This window comes from Mustela nivalis (assembly GCF_964662115.1).
Source record: "Mustela nivalis genome assembly, chromosome: 5".
Lineage (NCBI taxonomy): Eukaryota > Metazoa > Chordata > Mammalia > Carnivora > Mustelidae > Mustela > Mustela nivalis.
In genome coordinates, this window is record NC_139024.1 from 9,067,710 (window position 1) to 9,086,388 (window position 18,679).

The 18,679-nt window shown below is 43.9% G+C and overlaps 1 protein-coding gene across 6 annotated transcripts in view; it reads right to left on the bottom strand.

The window, feature by feature from the left end:
* TULP4 (TUB like protein 4) overlaps nt 1–18,679 on the bottom strand; it is a 228,207-nt gene that overhangs the window by 78,262 nt on the left and 131,266 nt on the right. For all 6 annotated transcript variants that reach the window (XM_082729563.1, XM_082729566.1, XM_082729565.1 and 3 more), the window contains one exon: nt 2,124–2,252. In XM_082729563.1, the coding sequence (XP_082585689.1) occupies nt 2,124–2,252 (129 nt within the window). The remainder of the gene's footprint in view (nt 1–2,123; nt 2,253–18,679) is intronic.

Consider the following 18,679-nt stretch of genomic DNA (forward strand, 5'->3'; position numbering starts at 1 on the left):
ACTCAACCTCCCTGACCAGGGTTTGTTCCTTCCATTAACTGAAAATGGCATCTGCCCAGGAGGAGTCCTGTGGAGACCGAGAGACAACACGCGAAAACGACGAGCAGTCGGAGTCTGTCCTAGCTTCTCTTTGTGGCTTTTCTCAGAGCAATGCGTTAGAGACCTTTAGTTGTCCAAAGTCTGAAGGCACGTCAGACTCGACCACTGGACCTAAGGAAAAGAGTTCACGCTCTGGTGGGTGGGGAATGAGAGTGTTTTAGAGACCTTACACATGAAGTCAGAGACGTCTCCTCTTCACAGAAAGCCACAAAGTGCTGCTGCCTCAAGGCCTGAAGACAGTCTTGGAGATGACAGTATGACTATTTTTTTTTTCAAGATTTTAATTTATTTATCTATCTATTTGAGAGAGAGAGAGCGCGCGAGCGCGCATGCACGTGCGAGTTGGGGGAGGAGCAGAGGGAGAGAATCTCAAGCAGAACCCTCATGAGCAGAGCCCAGTGCGTGACCCAGCTTCCCGACCCCAAGAGCACGACCTGAGCCAAAACCAAGGGTCAGAGGCTCAACCAACTGAGCCACCCAGGCGCCCCCGACATTTTGGCTGCTATTTAAGGGCAGGTACCTTCTGTGGTCAGGGGTACGAGGTCGCAGTGCCTCCTAATACTATAGGCACTAGAGCAGTAAGCAGTGACAACTGTCATGTACAGTGCCCAAAGTACTTTCTACATTTCATCTTACTTAATCCTTCTAGCGATCCTCTGAGGCAGGTAGCATTAGAGTCGCTATGCTACAGATGAGAAGACTGAGGCACCGAGAAGAAGGATCCCCTACTGAGAAATCACAGAGTGAGACTCTTGGTCTTGCGGTCTGACTCCAGAGCCCACCTCCTTGACCACAATGTCTACTGTCTGGGTGGCATGAACTTCTCATGGCCATAGAGATTTCCACATCTGTGGCTCTATTTCACAGTGGCTGGTTAGCAGTCACAGGGCAGGTTCTACGTCTTCCTTTTTTCACTCCATGGAGGTACACAGGAGACTGGTGCAGCCTTTTGAGTCAGTCAAAATGGTCACATTTACACATTTACAAATACATGAATTCACTCAAAAAGAATGTTCTCTTTTACCTAAGCGTAGATTTGTCTTCCGTGATGACAACTTACATTGTTAGAACATTAGCAACTGCTAATGGATCTTTGCTCCTTGCAATTTTGCGTCACCTCATTAGTCGTATCTTTAAACGTGGGGAGCTCGTAGCTTATTTAAGCAACAGATGGGAGAAAAGAGGGTGAGAATCCACTTCCTCAGAAATGTAAAGAAAGGCAGTCCCAGGGAAACCATCCCCGGATCAGGAAAAACAGTCTAAGACAGCCCTCATGGAGAAAGGTTCCATGAGGACTGGGTTCTGAAGCCAGAGTTCTGTCAAATCCCGGGGATGGGACCTGTGTCCCTAAGAACACAAGACAAGACACGGAGCTCCATACGGCCCATCCTCACAGGGGGAAGAGGGAAGAGCCAGATCTGTACCAGAAACCAGAAGAATCTCTGGAGCAGGTTTAAAAATAGCATCACTCAGCAGGGAGTCCCTAGAGTGCCTGTTTTCCTCAGAGCAGAGACAAATTTGTATCAGAAAGGAAGAGCTGAGGGGTGACAACAGGTGGCCACGCTAATTGAAACCTGACAGAAGAGAGTGTTAAAAACTCAGCTTGACGAGGAGGTTGTGAGAACAGTTCGTGTGGAGCTCCCTGCAAGAAAACTATGAAGATTACAACACAGGGAAAGTACCTTTCAAAGGGAGCAGAAAAGTGATATGCCATAAGCACTTCAGAGGATCCAAATTTAACATGTAATCACAACAATGAATGGTAAAAAATGATTTCACAGATTTAATTAAAGCTTAAAACTTGGAGAGTTCTCACAACAACAGAATAGTTGAATAGAGAAGAATGATCATTCTCTTTTTATCAAGTGATACACTTGAGAGGAATGAAAAGCAGGATTCTACTATTAACTTCTATTTACTTCTACTCCACCTATTTCTGGAAGGAGCTCCCATTTGCCCTGGAATACGTGCTCTGCATTCTCTCTCCAGCAATGTCTCACTGGAAGAGACTCCTGCCCACTCACCTGAGCCCCTCGATCGTTGACCAATTCCACAGACCACCTCCCTTCATACTGAATCCACACAAATATCCCTCCATCTGCGTCACACGTGGCCAGCTTCTGGTATGGCTCATTCCATCTCACCAGCACAACCTAGAAAATAACCAAGAAGGTATTTACCACAGGGAATGAAGCGGTGGGCCAGGAGCAGGTCTCTGAAGAGAGGAGACCAGAACTGAAGAGAAGGCATCGTCAAAGGGAATGAATGGCTGAGGGAAGCTGTGGGGATCAGCAGGGGGACAGGGCACAGCCACAGGGGGCAGAATCACAGGGAACTAGACGCCCATGACAAGGCTTCCTGACAAACGACAGACACCTGGGCAAACAATAAGCTGTGGCACAAAAATGCCCATTGCCAGAAAACAGAGAGGAAGCCCTGCCTCTGACAAGTGCAAGAACAGTTCAGAATTGAAACAACTTAGAAAAAAATACAGTTGGTATGTCTAAGTATTTCATACTTACTAGAGAGGAAATACAAAGAATTCAAAGCTTCAAAACCTGTGAGTTATAACAACTTAATTTTTTAATTTGAAAAATTCTGATCCTGGAAAAATCACTCTCATCTTCCTCAACTATCACTCCTTCATCCCAAAGGTGGCCTCTCTGGTGGGTGGTCTGTGTGATCAGGGAAATGCCCAAGGAGTCTGAGGGCAGGGCTCACAGAGCCCAGTAAAACCCGTCAGTACACATGGCTATGAGGTGGGCCCGGGAGCCCACGAACTACAAAACAATACCCTGCCTTCACTGTGGGAAACGTTTCCCAGGTGTCACCCCACTGGCCTATGCTGGTGATCGTGAGGATCCCATTCGTTCAGTCAGACGTCTGGTCTGCACTTACTAGGTTCACAATGTGTGACGCTATGTGACCAATGCCCCGACGGAGAGCACCCGGCCCCACACACGAAGGTAAAAGTCCATCTGAGAGTCAGGACATCCACGGATGCACAGACATACACGAATGTGTGTCTGTCACACGAGCACTGTCGTTAACCAGCCCGAGCACAGCCACTGCTCATAAGAAAAGATCTGAACCCCATCTCCCCCCAGGACCTCACTTCATGACCCTGAGGAACAGGCAGCACCAGTGTAAATGGTCTCCAATTGTAAAACAGCAAACAAGTAAGGCCAAGGATAGGCTGTCAGGGACCTCTGTAATGGCCTGACCCCTCCTCAACCCCCCACCCCCCACTGCGTCCAAACCAGACTCACACGAAAGTCCTGTTGCTTCTCAAACCTGTGCCAAGGGCACACCTGATTTTAGGTCTTTCAGTTGGTTTTCAGGGACCAGAGAGCTGTAGAGGCCCCCAGCCTTGGTTTGCCACACTTGGTGGCATCAGCGCTGGTTGCAAGATGCATAAAAAAAATGCAAGAGGAAATTATTACCCCCTTAAAACGTAAGGACACTGCAGTTCTTTTTTAAAACTCTGCAAAAAAATTAAAAAATAAAAAACAGCCGTGAGACTGCAATCCTTTGAGACCTGGATATCACAAGACAAATCTCACCTAGTTGATGGCTTCCCTGCCAAAGCCAGCTTGCACGGACGCAGACGCCAACCACGCCCTCGGCAGCCGCATCCCGCTCTCTCCCCGCTGGACCCACCGCCTCCCTCTGGCACAGCTCTGCAAGCGCGGCATGGCTACCATCCTCACTGACCGCTGGTTTACACGCTCGCCTCCCCGCTGAGCTGGGCGTCCGAGGAAAGGGACAGAGGCCGGCTCATCTCTGAATACTGACACACAGTAATTCGGAGTGTGCTGGGCCAAAAAGTAATACATAATTAGAAGTCATGATCCTTATTCAATTATATCTTTGAACTGTAAAAGGTTATTGACAACGACATCCAGAAGGTGATTTTCAATGCCCAAAGGCATTTTAATGACAGCCAACAGCGCCAGCCTGCCTCCCTTCGACAGTCTGTAGGTGCTGAGGAAAGAGATTAAGACATCTTTGCACTGGCGGAGTTCAGGTCACTCAACAGACCAATATAGTGCTCTAATACAGGCAGGGACTGAGTTGTGAACATACACGGGAAGAGGCCTCAACCCAGGTGGACTGCAGGAGGGGGAAACAAACCCAGATTCATTTTTTAAGTCCAGTTTTTTAAACTTTCTATTTAAAAAATAAACAAAGATAAAATTCTCTATATAAATTACTGATCTAGTTAAGAAAAATCCAGTAACATCATCATCAACAGAAGTCTTTAGAGGACAATAAATGTGTCATGAAGTTTGGAATTTCCAAACAATCAATCAAGGCCAGCTTCATAGACTTCTCTCAGCCCCACGACGACTTGGCCTGAGCACTGCAATCCACAGGCGTGCGTGTAGCTCTGATTTGGGCCTTCGAGACTCACAGGCACTGCTGAAGCCCACGGTCACGACTGTACTTCAGAATGGCCACCATAAGATGGAGTATGACAAATAAGAGCATGATATTCACAACTGAGCAGTTTTAAAATTATTTCCTCAAGTTAACACAGAGCCCATTCGTTTGCCCCGTCCTTCCCTGTAGATAACATTTGATGACAAGGTGTCCTATTTTAGAAAAGAAAGGTTGGTCACATTTTCTGTACTTTTGCTTTTCTGCCTTGATCATCCATTGCCAGGTTTGGCTGAATGTTAAGTTAACATCAGTAACAAAAGCCTCTTCTTCATGAAAACCGCCATGGAGTCACAGCACGACACAGACACAAGAGAGCAAAGACCAAAAATATTTTGGTTATTTTTCACTTTAAAGATTTCTTGGCTTTGTGACAACACAGTAGTAGTTGTTGAATAAATAAAGGGTACACAAACTTAGTTTCATCTTTTTGTAATTCTGGATCCGCGCAGGAGCAACAGGGAACGGGAACGCAGACTCGGTCCACACATCTCTGCTGTGGGTTCTAACAAGTGTAGCTGGTTTCTCTAAATTAGAGAAAAAAATCTTTCCAATGATTCTTTGTTATAATGATAAGTGTATCTAAAATTCATATCATTTCTAAAACTCATTTTGTTTCACTAAATGTATGTAAACTTAAGCTGTTTCCCTGGATTAGAATTCTCATTTCCTCTCTCCTCTACAATTCACGGCTGCCGCCTTATCTCCCAGTAGCTTATTTCCTGTTCTCCAAATCCTTCCAGTCTAGCCGGCAAAGCCAGGACATACCAGAATGCTGAGAAACTACCAGCTAGGGGTCCAGTGGCCCACATTACGTGGCAAGATGCTCAGCCTCTGCTCAGAGATGCGAAGGCAGAGCTCCCCTTCTCTCAATCAAGGAAAAGGGGCTCCAGCTTACTCTGGGCACTAAAAAAGTTGGGCATTGAGGGCACTAGCTGAAGGGTGTGTTCTACTAAAAAGTCACAAGATAAGCTAAATACTGATACAGGTCTTCAATTATTCAAAAAAAAGTGCCAACCTGTCGCTCTCTCCAATGTTAGATGAACATTCTATCATTTTATAGTTATTGTTATTAATATTTATTGATAACTATTAAAGGTATAGAAATCTACATTAAAAATACAGAGCAGATCTGCTGAAAGTCTATTTGGGATATAAGGTAAGGCTCTCATTTCCTACACCCCATCTATTTTTAGGGAGAACAAACAAGTATCAGTTAACCCATCTCAAAGATGTTTATCTTTTCAGGCAGAAACTTTTTAAATGGTGTTGGGAGACACAAATATTATATTTTATAGAAATATATAGGAAACCATTTCAGTGAATGACCAGTATCACCGACATTTGGAAGTATTTCCCTCAACCTAAAAAGAATGTAACTTGAACAAGTACTAAACACAAACAGCTCGGGTAATAAATCACCATTCCGTTTTTCTTATCCTGTGATTTTTGTTCAGTGAAACAGAAGTAAGTTCAATTGTGCCAGCTTAAGTTTACATACATTTAGTGAAACAAAATGAGTTTTAGAAATGATATGAATTTTAGATACACTTATCATTATAACAAAGAACCAAAATCATCTTGAAATGGAAGCTGGAAAAAAGTGAACTTGCAGAGTGGTTTTCTAGACGGATGCCCACCAGCACCCGGGCCTGAAATGCTCTAGGGGGCGTGCAGGCTCTGGACCTGGGTCCCGGCGGGGGAACTCACCAGACTTGGCCAACTCACTGACTGGCCTGGGGTTCTCTCCTGCGCATGGGGCAGCAGCAGCACATCCTTCTGTTGTGTATGAGGAACACGTTGAGAAAGAACTTCGTACAGTTCCAGGCACATAGCAAACAGCCCATCAGTGAGAGCTCTGTGTTTTTCAAGTGTGAGCTAAAACTTCCAGAATATAGAGACTTGCTAGCACAGTATTTACATGTACAGTTTCCTATTCTCTGATAGAAGATAAACGGTTGGGAAGTCAGTCCCTCTTCCCAGGCCCACTCCCCACCCAATTCTGTACCTAAAAAATCACTACCACCACCCACTTCTTAGCACCTTTGGCCTAAAATAACCCTCTGCCCTTTGACACTGTGGTAACGCCTTCCCTGACATTGCTATAGCTCCCTCTTGCCACTTCCACAGTTCCTTCCACAGTGTTCATACCCTGCATTTGCTCCCTCAAACATCCCGGCTCCTCACTGCCTGAGAATGTATTGCTTTCCTGGTCCTGGAGTCCAGCACTGTGCCAGGCACTCAGTGGATATTCCACAAATCTTTCTAAACTGAACTACTCCTGAATGATGATTAACCATATTTCTGTAGAATTTTATAATATTCTCTCTCAACAATAAGATTAATTAAGATTAGTTCAAATGAGGGGCGCCTGGGTGCCTCAGTTGGTTAAGCATCTGTCTTCAGCTCAGGTCATGATCTCAGGATCCTGGGGTGGAGCTCAGCATGGGGCTCCCTGCTTCTCCCTTTCCCCGCCCCACCCTGCTCCTGCTCTCTCTTGTTCTCTCTCTCACACAAATAAATACAACCATTAAAAAAAAAAAAAAAAACAAGATTAGTTCAAGTAAGATTTTTTTGGGGAGGTACCAGCTTGTGACAAAATTCATATACCATATAATTCACCCACTTAAAATGTACAATTTAATGGTTTTACTGTATCTACAGAGCTATGCAACTATCACAGTAAATTTTAGAACATTTTCATCAACCCCCCAATAATCTCCCCACTAGCCCTAGGCAACCACTAATTTTCTTTCTGTCTGTACTCATTTGCCTATTCTGGACATTTCACACAAATGGAATCATACAACATGTGGCCTTCTGTGGCTGGCTTCTTTCACTCTGCATAATGTTTTCAAGGCTTATCCATGTTGTCAGCATGGAACAGGACTAACTTCCTTTCCATGGCCACATACTATCCCATTGTGTGGATACATCACACTGTGTCCATCCACTCAGCTGATAAACATCCGGGTTATTTCCATTGTTTGGCTATTATGAATAATATTCCTAGGAACATTTCTGTACAAGTCTTTGTATGGACACGTTTTTCTTGGGTATATGCCTGGGAGTGGAGGTGCTGGGTCAAATGACAATTCTGTGTTTACCTTCTGGAGGAACTGTTTTCAAAAGTGGCTGCACCAACTCACATTCCCAGCACCAGCACCACCGGGTGGTAAAGGTTCCAGTTTCTCCACCTTTCTTTCCAAACTTGCTATTATGTCTTAGTACAGCCATCCTAGTGGGTGCCCAGTGGTTGTGATTTGCACTTTACTGACAGCTAATGATGTTGAGCATCTTTTCAAGTGTTTATTGGGATTTATATATCTTGGCTGAAGAAGTATCTATTCAGATCCCTTGCACCACCCCCCCCTTTTTTAAAGGATTTTATTTACCTATTTGACAGACAGAGACATAGCGAGAGAGGGAACACAAGCAGGGGGAGTGGGAGAGGGAGAAGCAGGCTTCCCGCAGAGCAGGGAGCCCAATGTGGGACTTGATCCCAGGACCCTGGGATCATGACCTGAGCCGAAGGCAGATGCTTAATGACTGAGCCACCCTCCCTTGCACCTTTTTAATTCAGTTATCTTTTTTCTTACTGAGTGGGAGAAGTTCTTTCTAAGCCCACTGAAACACTGACCATATCTGGAAAAATAAAACAAAAAACAAAAAACAACAACTTCAGCTTTTATTCCCATATAGTCTTATTTCCCTCACTTAAATGTCGATAAATCCAGTCCTCATTCATGCATTCATCTAGTTCGAGTTGTTGATGAAGAACTCCAAGAAGGCAATGAGCAGAGACAATAAAGGAATTCAGAGAACACAGGTCAGCGGCCAGAGCCTAGAATCCAGGGACCACAGGGCCTCTGAATACTTCTGAATGGAAATGTGCTGGGGGATGCCCTTCTCAGACACAGCTTCTCTAGGACTCTTCACAGGAAACTCACAGCTACACATTCCATCCTGCACTGACTGAGGTTTCAAAGCACCTTCCCATGAGGAACTTGCTAGTTGTTTCCAGCATCATTTCCCACTTATTCTCACAAATCTGTACAGGGTGTAGACAGTAGTATTGGCCTTGGCCAATTTAGAGCTCACACAGCCATTCAGTCTCACCAGGAGGAAAGGGAAGCTAATGGGGTGGAGAGGCCTGCCTGAGGTCACACAGCAGGTTCCAGGTGGGTCAGGGTCCGGGGCCAGAGCCGCAGTCTCCTTTCCTATTCTGGGCACTTGTCTCCATTCCACCAGACTGGCCCGTAGCCATCTGTCACTCAGCGTCACCTAGGTGCTCACAGGGACACCCTCAGACGGAATAGAGGCTTTGCCCTCAAGCAGCACGTGACACAACACGGAGAGAAGCTCCTCCACTTTTCCTTTCTTATTAGTAAGCATGCAGTCCTGCTATCTATCCTACCTCTGGGATGCATACATTTCTGAAAAACAACTTTTATCAACAAATTCTGTTCTGATAGAAGAAAACAAAAATCACATTAAGAAGAAATAAACTAAAATGTTAGCATTAGTAAATTATAATTTTTATCAGAATTTTTCCCAAAATGAACATATTTCAGCTTTTCGTAACCCCTTGACAGGAAACTTGAACAATTTCTTTTAGCAGTAATAATGATAATCAATAGTTTGCATACATTAGCTTATTTTGTCTTCGCAAGTGTCTTAGAAGGAGGTATTACCATTACTATAACCTTCCCATTTTATACATCAAAAAGGCAGAGCTGAGAGAAGGTGCAAATCTCCCCAGACTTTTTAAAAAAACATTTTAAAAACTAGGCAATATTTATGACATATATAAAAGAGTGAATTAAAAAAAAAACAAAAAAAAAAAACAACTTTTATCTCCTCAAAGCACTTTCCCCATTCAGCTTAGGAAAATACCAGCAGGGCAATCTGAAAGCCCCTGTGTGTTCTTCCCACACCTCAGCCTTCCTCCTCTAAGGAAAAAATGCTTTCCTGGGTAGTTCATGTTTTCAATTCACATGCATTTTCGTACTTACATATTGTATGAATATATCGTCTCTTAAATATTACAGAAAAATTTTAACATACACCAAAGAAATGTAACTAGGATAATAACTTTCCATGTGCCCATCACCCAGCTTTTAAAATGTACATCTCTGCATGTTTTCAAGCTTTAAGAAACTATGTGTTCTACAACTCGGTGTCGTATTGTGAAGTTCACTCCGATAGCTCTAACTCATTCATGTTCACCGTGTGAATATACCACAATTTATTTATTCGTTCTCTTGCTGATAAGCATCCAGGCTGCCTCCTTCTTCCTTCCTGCTTCTCCTAACAATCCTGCTCAAGGACATTCCCCTACAAGCGTCCCTGTGAACGAGTGCTGTTCGGGGTAAGTGGACTAAAGGCCCATGCAGACCTTTACAGACCTCCCCAGCTTCCCTTCCAGAGAGACCAGAGCAGCCGATGCCCTATCAGCACCTTACCTTTGCCTTGTTTCCTACCTGATGACGCCAGACTCTTCAGTTTCTTCCAGTCTGACGGGTATAAAATCATGTATCTTGTTTCTGGTTTTCATTTATCTCCAGACTTAGAGTCTCTCCAGCTTGGAAGGTCTTAGTGCTCTCATGCTCTGATAAGACATGTCAAGGTTTTTTCCTTCTCCCCAGTCTCCTCCACTGGGCTTAGGGAACAGAATAACTCCGTCCCACACCATGCTCTCCACCAACTACACCCGGCTCCCTGATCGCCGCCAAGAAGAAACCGAGTCTCGGGGATGCAGAAGTTGTTACTAGGCACCTGCTACACACACAAGGCCTTGTGAGGGCTGAGAAGAGAGAAGGCACAGTCGTGCCTCTGAGAAGCACAGACCGCAGCCCCAGAAGAACAGGGTAGATGGGGAAGGTGGCAGATTCTGGCTGGCCACAGTTGTGATCAGTTTTGAGTAGATTCACATAATTCCTGTGTCTTCTTCATTCCTCTTTGGCCACTTGCTCCGGCCTGAACAGTGAACGGTGCAGGGCCTGTCTGGAGAGCCCCTGAGACGGGAGGCCGAGGAGGGGCAGCTGTGGCTTTGGGTGGATCAGAAGAGACGCCGTAAAACCCAGAGCTGAGCCCGCCAGAGCTAACCACAGGGCTTCTTCCCCACCCAGCACGAGGAAAGCCTCAAAGTTGGTGCAGGAGTTCCTTCAACGTGCAGGCAAGTGTCAACGCCTCTGTGACAACTAAGAGCCCCCTCTTCGTGCCGCGCAGGCCCTCTGCTGGTCTCTCGCCCGGCTGTGCTCTCATCACATCCTGAGCCCCGCACTAGAGGCAGCCTCCTCCTGTCTGATGTGGCCCAGGTTCAGGACCCTTACCCAGTGGAGCCGGGACTGGGGACAGGAAGAGCATCCCCGCTGTGGGAAGAACACCCACCATGAGGGAGCCCCAGGCGGTCGGGAAAGGGGAGGACAGCGAACTACCACTTACTACGGTGCTTCCCTCATTCCTCAACAAACCCTCCATGCGTGGCGTCTTTAGTTAGAGCCTGAGAAAGGGATCCTTGTGCATGTAATGGTTTACCGTGCTTTCTCCGGAGTGCTCCCAGGAAGGGGTGTTGGCTGGGGAGCAGCTGACTCAACCTGATCTCAGCAGAGCTCCAGGCTGTGATTTGCACCACAGATGCTCCCACTTTGAGGCAAGGGACAGCTTCTGTACCCCTCTGGGGGTCAGTCCTTGGCTGCTGGCTGCTGGGTGGGATGGGCTGTTGGGACATCCAGTTATTCCAGAAGGATGTGAGCCAAAGCAGCCGGCACTCATAGTGGCCACCACCTGTGGTTTCCACTACTCTTTCCAGCCTTCTCTCTGCTAGCTCTTCCTCCTCCATCCTCTGCTGGGGAGCAACAGGGCTCCGTCCCGACCCTCCTCTCCTCTTCCTATCTGATTTCCTCGTGATCTAGTCTCATCTTTAAACCCAAACATCGATGATCTCCAAATTCTTCCTTCAATTCCTTACTCTACATCCTATTCAAGATCTCTACCTGGATGCCTAACCGACAACACAAACTTAACACGTCCCTAATGGTTCTCTGGACTGATTTTCCTATCAGGCTGCTCCTCCTCGGTGTTCTCCGGTCCCATGAAGGGCCCCATCTGCTTCCTGCGTCACAGACAGCAAAGCAGACTCCCTTCCTTGCCTCTCAGTGTCACCAGCTGGGCAGAGACACAGTGCTGATCCCCAGGCTCAGGCAAGGCTTCCCGCAGTGCTCACGTCCCTCCGTGCCGGTGAAGTAATCGGCTGAAGAAAAGCAGCCAGTGCAAAAGAGATCACTCTTCGCTTGATCTTTACCACTGCAGTTGTTTGAACAGTGGTACTAGGTCCTACATGCTTTTTAGATATGAGTTTAACGCTCACAAAAAAAAGAATTCCCTTGCCTAACTAGGAACTAGGAAGGAACTCAAAGAAAGGAACTGTAAATGCGTTTGAAGACACTGATACACTATATAAGAGAGGCTCTTGAAGCTACTGCCAAAGGGTAAACAACTCTTTAGATTTCCAAATAAACTTTAAATTTTAGAAGAGTTTTAGATTTACGGAATAATCACCAAGATAGTACAAAGGTTCCACATGCCCCACAGCTAGTTCCCATTATTAACATGCTACATTACAATAGTGTAGTTGTCACTATTCATTGGCCAATATGAATATATTATTACAGACTGAAGTTCATACTGTTTTCAAGTTTCATTAGTTTTAATGAAAACTAATGGATCCCATGAAGAATACTGCAATTCACTGCCATGCCTCCCTAGGCTCCTCTTGACTATGACACTTTTTCTGACATTCCTTGTTTTTGGCGACCTTGACAGTTTTAAGGAGGACTCATGAGGTATTTTGTTAATACCTGAGATTTGTCTGATGTTTTCCCATTCTAGGCTGAAGGTAAGGGTTTAAGAAGGATGACCAGAGGTGAAGTGCCCTTCCAGTCACATCACATCATTGGGTGTATACTCTCACTGTCACTTATCAATGTTATTACCTTCACGCACCTGCCGGAAGTAGCGTTTGTCGGGTTTCTTCACTGACATGTTACTCTTTCTCCCCCCTTTCCACACCATACTCTCCGGACAGGAGTGACCACAGGCAGCCTACACTTACGGGGTAGTGGATTATGCTCCACCTCCTGGAGGGGGGTATCTACATAAGCTAGTCATAATTTCTCTGCCTGGGAGATTTGCCTATTCTTCTCCATTTGTTTAGTTATTTTATCAGTATGGACACCTGGATATGTACTTTACAGTTTGGGTTATAATCCAATACTATTCTATTATTTCATTGCTCCAATTTTTCCAGCTTTGGCCACTAGGAGCTCTTTTGGTTAGCTCCCATGTCCCTCTGACATATGCCCATCACTGCGTGGTTTTGTTTTGTTTTTTGAGCAGCACGTTACTTTCTGACACTACACAATGCTCCAGATTTATTATGTATATTTCCTGTTTCAGTTCTTGAATTACACATTTCTCCACAGAGTGTGGTTTCTTTTGTTAGAACATGGTATGACGAACCAAGATCTGAGTGCTAGACCTAAAAAAACAAGATCTACGTGTGCTCACTGTTGCTAGAATGGTAAATAGCTTTTGATACCAAAAAAAAAAAACATCAACATGTTATAAACCTGGGACATCTAGTTATTCCAGAAGGCAAGGCAAATACAAAAAGGCCTCTAGAACTTGAGGCACTTGGATGGCTCAGTTGGTTAAGTGTCCAACTCTTCATTTTGGCTCAAGTCATAATCTCAGGATTGTGGGATCAAGCCCTGCACTGGGCTCTATGCTGGGTATATAACCTACTTACAATTCTCTCTCTTCCTCTGCCCCTCCCCACAAAGAAGAGACAAAGTTCTCTAGGACCAACCTGAAGGGGTTTCCACTGACCAAGAGCATCAAATTTGAGCATCAAAAAGAATTAGTACAAGGCACTGAAACAAGAATGCTAAAATTCACGTATGCTAAAGCCCATGAGTTCATGATGATCTCAAAAAGCAAAACAATTCTCACTGTTAACCTTTAAAGAATGGTATAAAATGTAGTACTCTGAAAACTGGTAAGCAAAGGGAAAAAAACCAAACCCACACTTAGCCTGCCATCATTTGAAATCAGTACCCCAGAACAAATAACTGACAAGGCAAAATTTTTCTCGGTGTAAGTATTCTAGTTAATAAATAAAGAAGAAATGACAAAATTAAGATAGCACCATTTTTCAAGTACTAAGGAAACAGTGGGTCTAGGCAATGACAGTCAATGTTGCTAAAATTGTTAGGTGGAAGGTTGACAGGACTATAGTTGGAATGATCCAAATGTCAACCCTTAACAAACTAATCAATTTTAATATCACAAAAAGGCAGATAATCATACATTATATACCTCCTGATGGTAGGCATGACATTCCCCATAAATTAGTACCAAAAAAAAAAAAAAACCCCACCAACAAATTTGAAGTTTCTTGACCTACACAACTAGTTTACAAAAAATACAGAACACAGAAAAACATATCAAACCACCACCTGTGGGACGCCTGGGTGGCTCAGTTGGTTAAGCAGCTGCCTTCGGCTCAGGTCATGATCCCAGCGTCCTGGGGTCGAGTCCCACATCGTGCTCCTTGCTCGGCAGGGAGCCTGCTTCTTCCTCTGACTCTGCCTGCCACTCTGTCTGCCTGTGCTCGCTCTCACGCTCTCTCTCTGACAAATAAATAAATAAAATCTTAAACAAACAAACAAACAAACAAACAAAACCAACCACCTGGGGGGGGTAATCATTGGGAAAATCCATTTACGCTATAGAATTTCTCATGTTCTGGGTTTTCCTAATGCAAGGAAAACAATAAAGAGATGAGGAATCTACAGATTAAAAATTTTTTTTTAAGATTTTATTTATTTATTTGAAGGACAGAGATCACAAGTAGGCAAAGAGGCAGGCAGAAAGAGAGAGAGATGGGAAAGCAGGCTCCCCGCTGAGCACAGAGCCTGATGCGGCACTCGATCCCAGCACCCTGAGATCATGAACTGAGCCAAAGGCAGAGGCTTAACTCACTGAGCCACCCAGGTGCCCCTAAAATATTTTTCAAAAACGTATTAACCTAATGCATGTAATGAATGTTGTTTAGATCTGACTCTTACAATTCAAAAATAAGGACAACCCAGTCTTTTCTAAAAGGTATAAGAGCTGGGGTACCAGGGTGGCTCAGCCGGTTAAGCATCTGACTCCTGATCTCAGCTCAGGTCTTAATCTCAGGGTTGTGAGTTCAGGCCCCATGTTAGGCTTCACACTGGGCAAGGAGCCTACTTAAATTAAAAAAAAAAAAAAAAAGAGGTACAAGAGTTGAACAGACCTTTCACCAAAGAAAATACACAAGTGTCATATGAAAAGATGCTCAACATCATTGGTCACTAGGAAATACTAAGAGCACAGTGAATAACTCTACACTTATTAGAAGGCCTAACATTAACTTCTGAGAATACTCAGCACTTTTGTGTTCAAATCCCAACTTTCCTTGGCTGATCCTTGTACTCCTCTGATATAAACAAAGGAAATATAATACCTGTTCCCCTGCTGTAATTTTTTTTTTTTTTTAAGAGAGGACACATGCAAATGGGGAGGAAGGGGGCGGGAGGGATAAGCGGTCTCTGCGCAGAGCCTGCATGGGGCTCTATCCCTGGACGGGGATCGCGCCCTGAGCCAAAATCAAGAGTCAGATGCTCCACCAACTGAGCCACTCAGGCGCCCAACCCTCCACCTACCTTGGGTGTAAATTTCCCAAGTATTAAGTCAGGTCCAATAGTGTTTTCCAAAGAAATTCTATGGTCTTGGACTTTCTTCTGTTGGTAATGCAGTCACTTAAGGCTATTATTCTTTTTAAAATATGTGTACTTTTTATAAATATCAGATCGTTGTCATACATATACAAAGAGAACTAAAAGCATTCTTTTTGAGGCTTAAGGCTGTATTTTAGTTAGTATCCATTCAATCTTACAGTAACACGCTAGGCCGTGCATCTCAACAAGGGAATGGAGAATATACCAGAATCATAAGATTTAGAGGCGGGGTGTAAATGGGGGGATGTGAAAAGCATATCAAATCTAATTGTTCTGATTTGCTTTCAAAAAATGTTACTGAAACATAATACACATGCTTTAATAGATTTTTAGTCCTTTCCTTCCGAAGTTCAAATAATATTAAAGGAGGATGTAAGGGTTTTATCAAAAAAGGACATGAGGTTTAAGAACACTGGTTATCATACAGAATTAAGTCTTACATGGGACACCTGGGTGGCTCAGTTGGTTAAGCATCTTCCTTTGGCTTATTAGGTCATGATCCCTGAGTCCTGGGTTCGAGTCCCGCAGGGATGGAGTCCCACAGGGATGGAGTCCCACATTAGGCTCCCTGCTCAGCGGGCAGCCTGCTCCTCCCTCTCCCTCTCCCTCTGCCTCTCACCCTGCTGTCTTCTCACTCTTTCTATCAAATAAATAAATAAAATCTTAAAAAAAGAAAAACGAAGCTTTACTTGTAAAACAGTATTTCACACATATACACAGAAAGCTCAAAACTAGCGTCACAAGCACCAATTTCAATTAAAACACTGTATCACTATTTCCTTTTAGTCATATTTATTACTTTCCAAAAACAACTGTGAAACAATCTCATTGCATACCTTGGATTAATTCCTCAATAAGCAATGCACTTTCATTTGGTGAGATAGACAGTGTTTGAAAAAAAACTGAAAATGGAAAAGAGCATGCAAAAATAAATTCTAACAGGTGTAGCATTATCTGTGACTTTACATTAGTATTCTGAATAAAAAGCAATAATCCCATAAAAATTAGCAAATCATTAATTTCTTAAAGTCACTATTGTCTATTAGCAAATGATACTCCCCTCTCATGGCACTTAGACTGGATTCTAATTTGTAGCAGGGATCCCAACTCAAATCAAGATCTTCACACAGACCTGGACTAGATGTATGCAGTGTTAATTTAAGCCGGCAAATCTGGTACCATGTTATAACTCATATATTTTATTTATTCTTGAATTTCTTTAAGACTCTTCTCAGCCTCTATAATAAATACAGAAAAGCATAAACTAAACTGTCAACCCACATATTCATGGAGTTTCAAGACATGCCAAAAATCATCATCTGTCCTTTTCAGCATACCTTGTGTAATCTAAGTTCCTGCTAAGTCGTATTTATGATTCAAAATGTTCCATTCCAAAACAAGAGAGTGAACATCCTATACTTGGAAGAAAATGGATAGAATACAAAAGGATCTGATTCTCAAAATGACCCCATGGAAATGGGACCTGGAGCAGGCATTATCATCTTTACTTTGCCAAAAAAGGAAACTGAGGTTCAGAGAGATGAGTTGGCCAGAAGCCCCCCAAGAGCAAGGAGCAGAGCAGGGGCCAGGAACCAGGTATTTCCATTCTGGCCCGGAGTTGCCTCCCTTTGCTAAAAATAAAGGAAGGCAGAATCATTTGACAATCCCGTTATTTGGGAACACCTATTCATCCTGGGAAAATGGCTATTTGTGAGGAATGCTCAAACTGTTTAAATTAGAAAGCTGAAATTTCTGGTAGAACTTTTGATCATCCAAAACGAGCTATAAAAAATATTCTGAGAAAACCAGAAAAAACCTCAGGGCAGAACTAGGAGATGTCAGCACAAATTAAAGCGGCATAATGTTTACTACGGAAGAGAACTTACTCACAAGGAGTGCTGTCCCTTAATGGAAGGGGCTGTCTCCAGCAGGAACCAGGGCACACTGGACGGGGTTGAAGTAGGGGCCTGAGAACATTGCCGACGATGCCTGGAGGCAACTCACCAAGGGGGTGTGGGGGGGGGGGTGCTGGATTCTAACTGGAGGACCTACCTGCATGTCACCACCCAGCTCCAAGACCACAACATTAACAGTGCTCTTGACATCAGTAACGGTATGGCCTCCCCCGCACCAAAAAAAAAAAATTTTTTTTAAACATGCCCAACCTCCACTAAATTTGCTAAAGGGAAATTCAATTATACTTTTAAATATTTTATTTATTTATTTAAGAGAGAGAGAGAGAGAGAGTACACGCACACATGCGCCAGGAGGAAGGGGACAGAGGAAGAAGGAGAAGCAGACCCAATTCAGGACTTGATCCCAGGACCCCAATTACCATACCTGAGCCAAAAGCAGATGCTTAACTGACTGAGCCACCCAGGCACCCCAAGGGAAATTCAATTATTATAGTTAAATTCAATTAACTTGGCTACTTTGATTAAAAATTTATATTTTAAATATTATAATAATCTTGTCAACCAGGTGTATACTGTAGTCATCATTTACATTTAATCTACTATATTAATTTTCAAGATGTTCAATTCTCAGAGCTGTAAGACAGCAGGATTTTCAACATCCTGATCTTTAAAATCCCTCCCTTTCAGCCCAGTGCATCCAGCATTTGGTCAGGAAATGGCACTGCTCCAAACACACTGCTGCCACCCTGGATCCGTAGCCAAGTTCGCTTGGCTGGCAGCTGAAGAAGGAACCTGAGCTCATCTTCTGACAGCCCAACTATCAACACAGTCCCAAGCATGCCTCTCAACTCCAAGTGAGCAGAGCCAAGCCAGAAGAGAGAACCTGTTCTCAGCTGACGACAGAAAATCTGAGTGCTAGTCTGAACTTTAACCTCTGTTTCTTCCAGTTGTTTGAAATATCAAGATAGCTGACATAATTTCTAAGGAATCTTCTAGATCTGGTATTTTGATACATCAGCTTCTATTTGGTCGAGTACTAAGCAAATATAATATACCTGTTTCTAAGTGCAATATCCTACAACTATTAAATATTCACCACCTAAGAAAAGAATCTGGCACACAGATCAGGCCATATGCTGGTGGGAGGTGGGTGAGCAGAGGACGGCGGAGGGGCGAGCTCAGTGAATACTGGAGTAATATTTCAGTTCAAAGTTGGTATGTTACCTGTTAAATAATTAGTTCAAGAGTTACATATAAATTGAGTTTCTATGCATCATACCACATTGCCTGGGATGGTTAATTTTATGTGTCAGTCTGATGGGGCCCCTTTGGATTTTGGAAGCAACATAGTTTTCATTTGGGTGTGATAATCTGGACTATTTACCTAGTGACCCC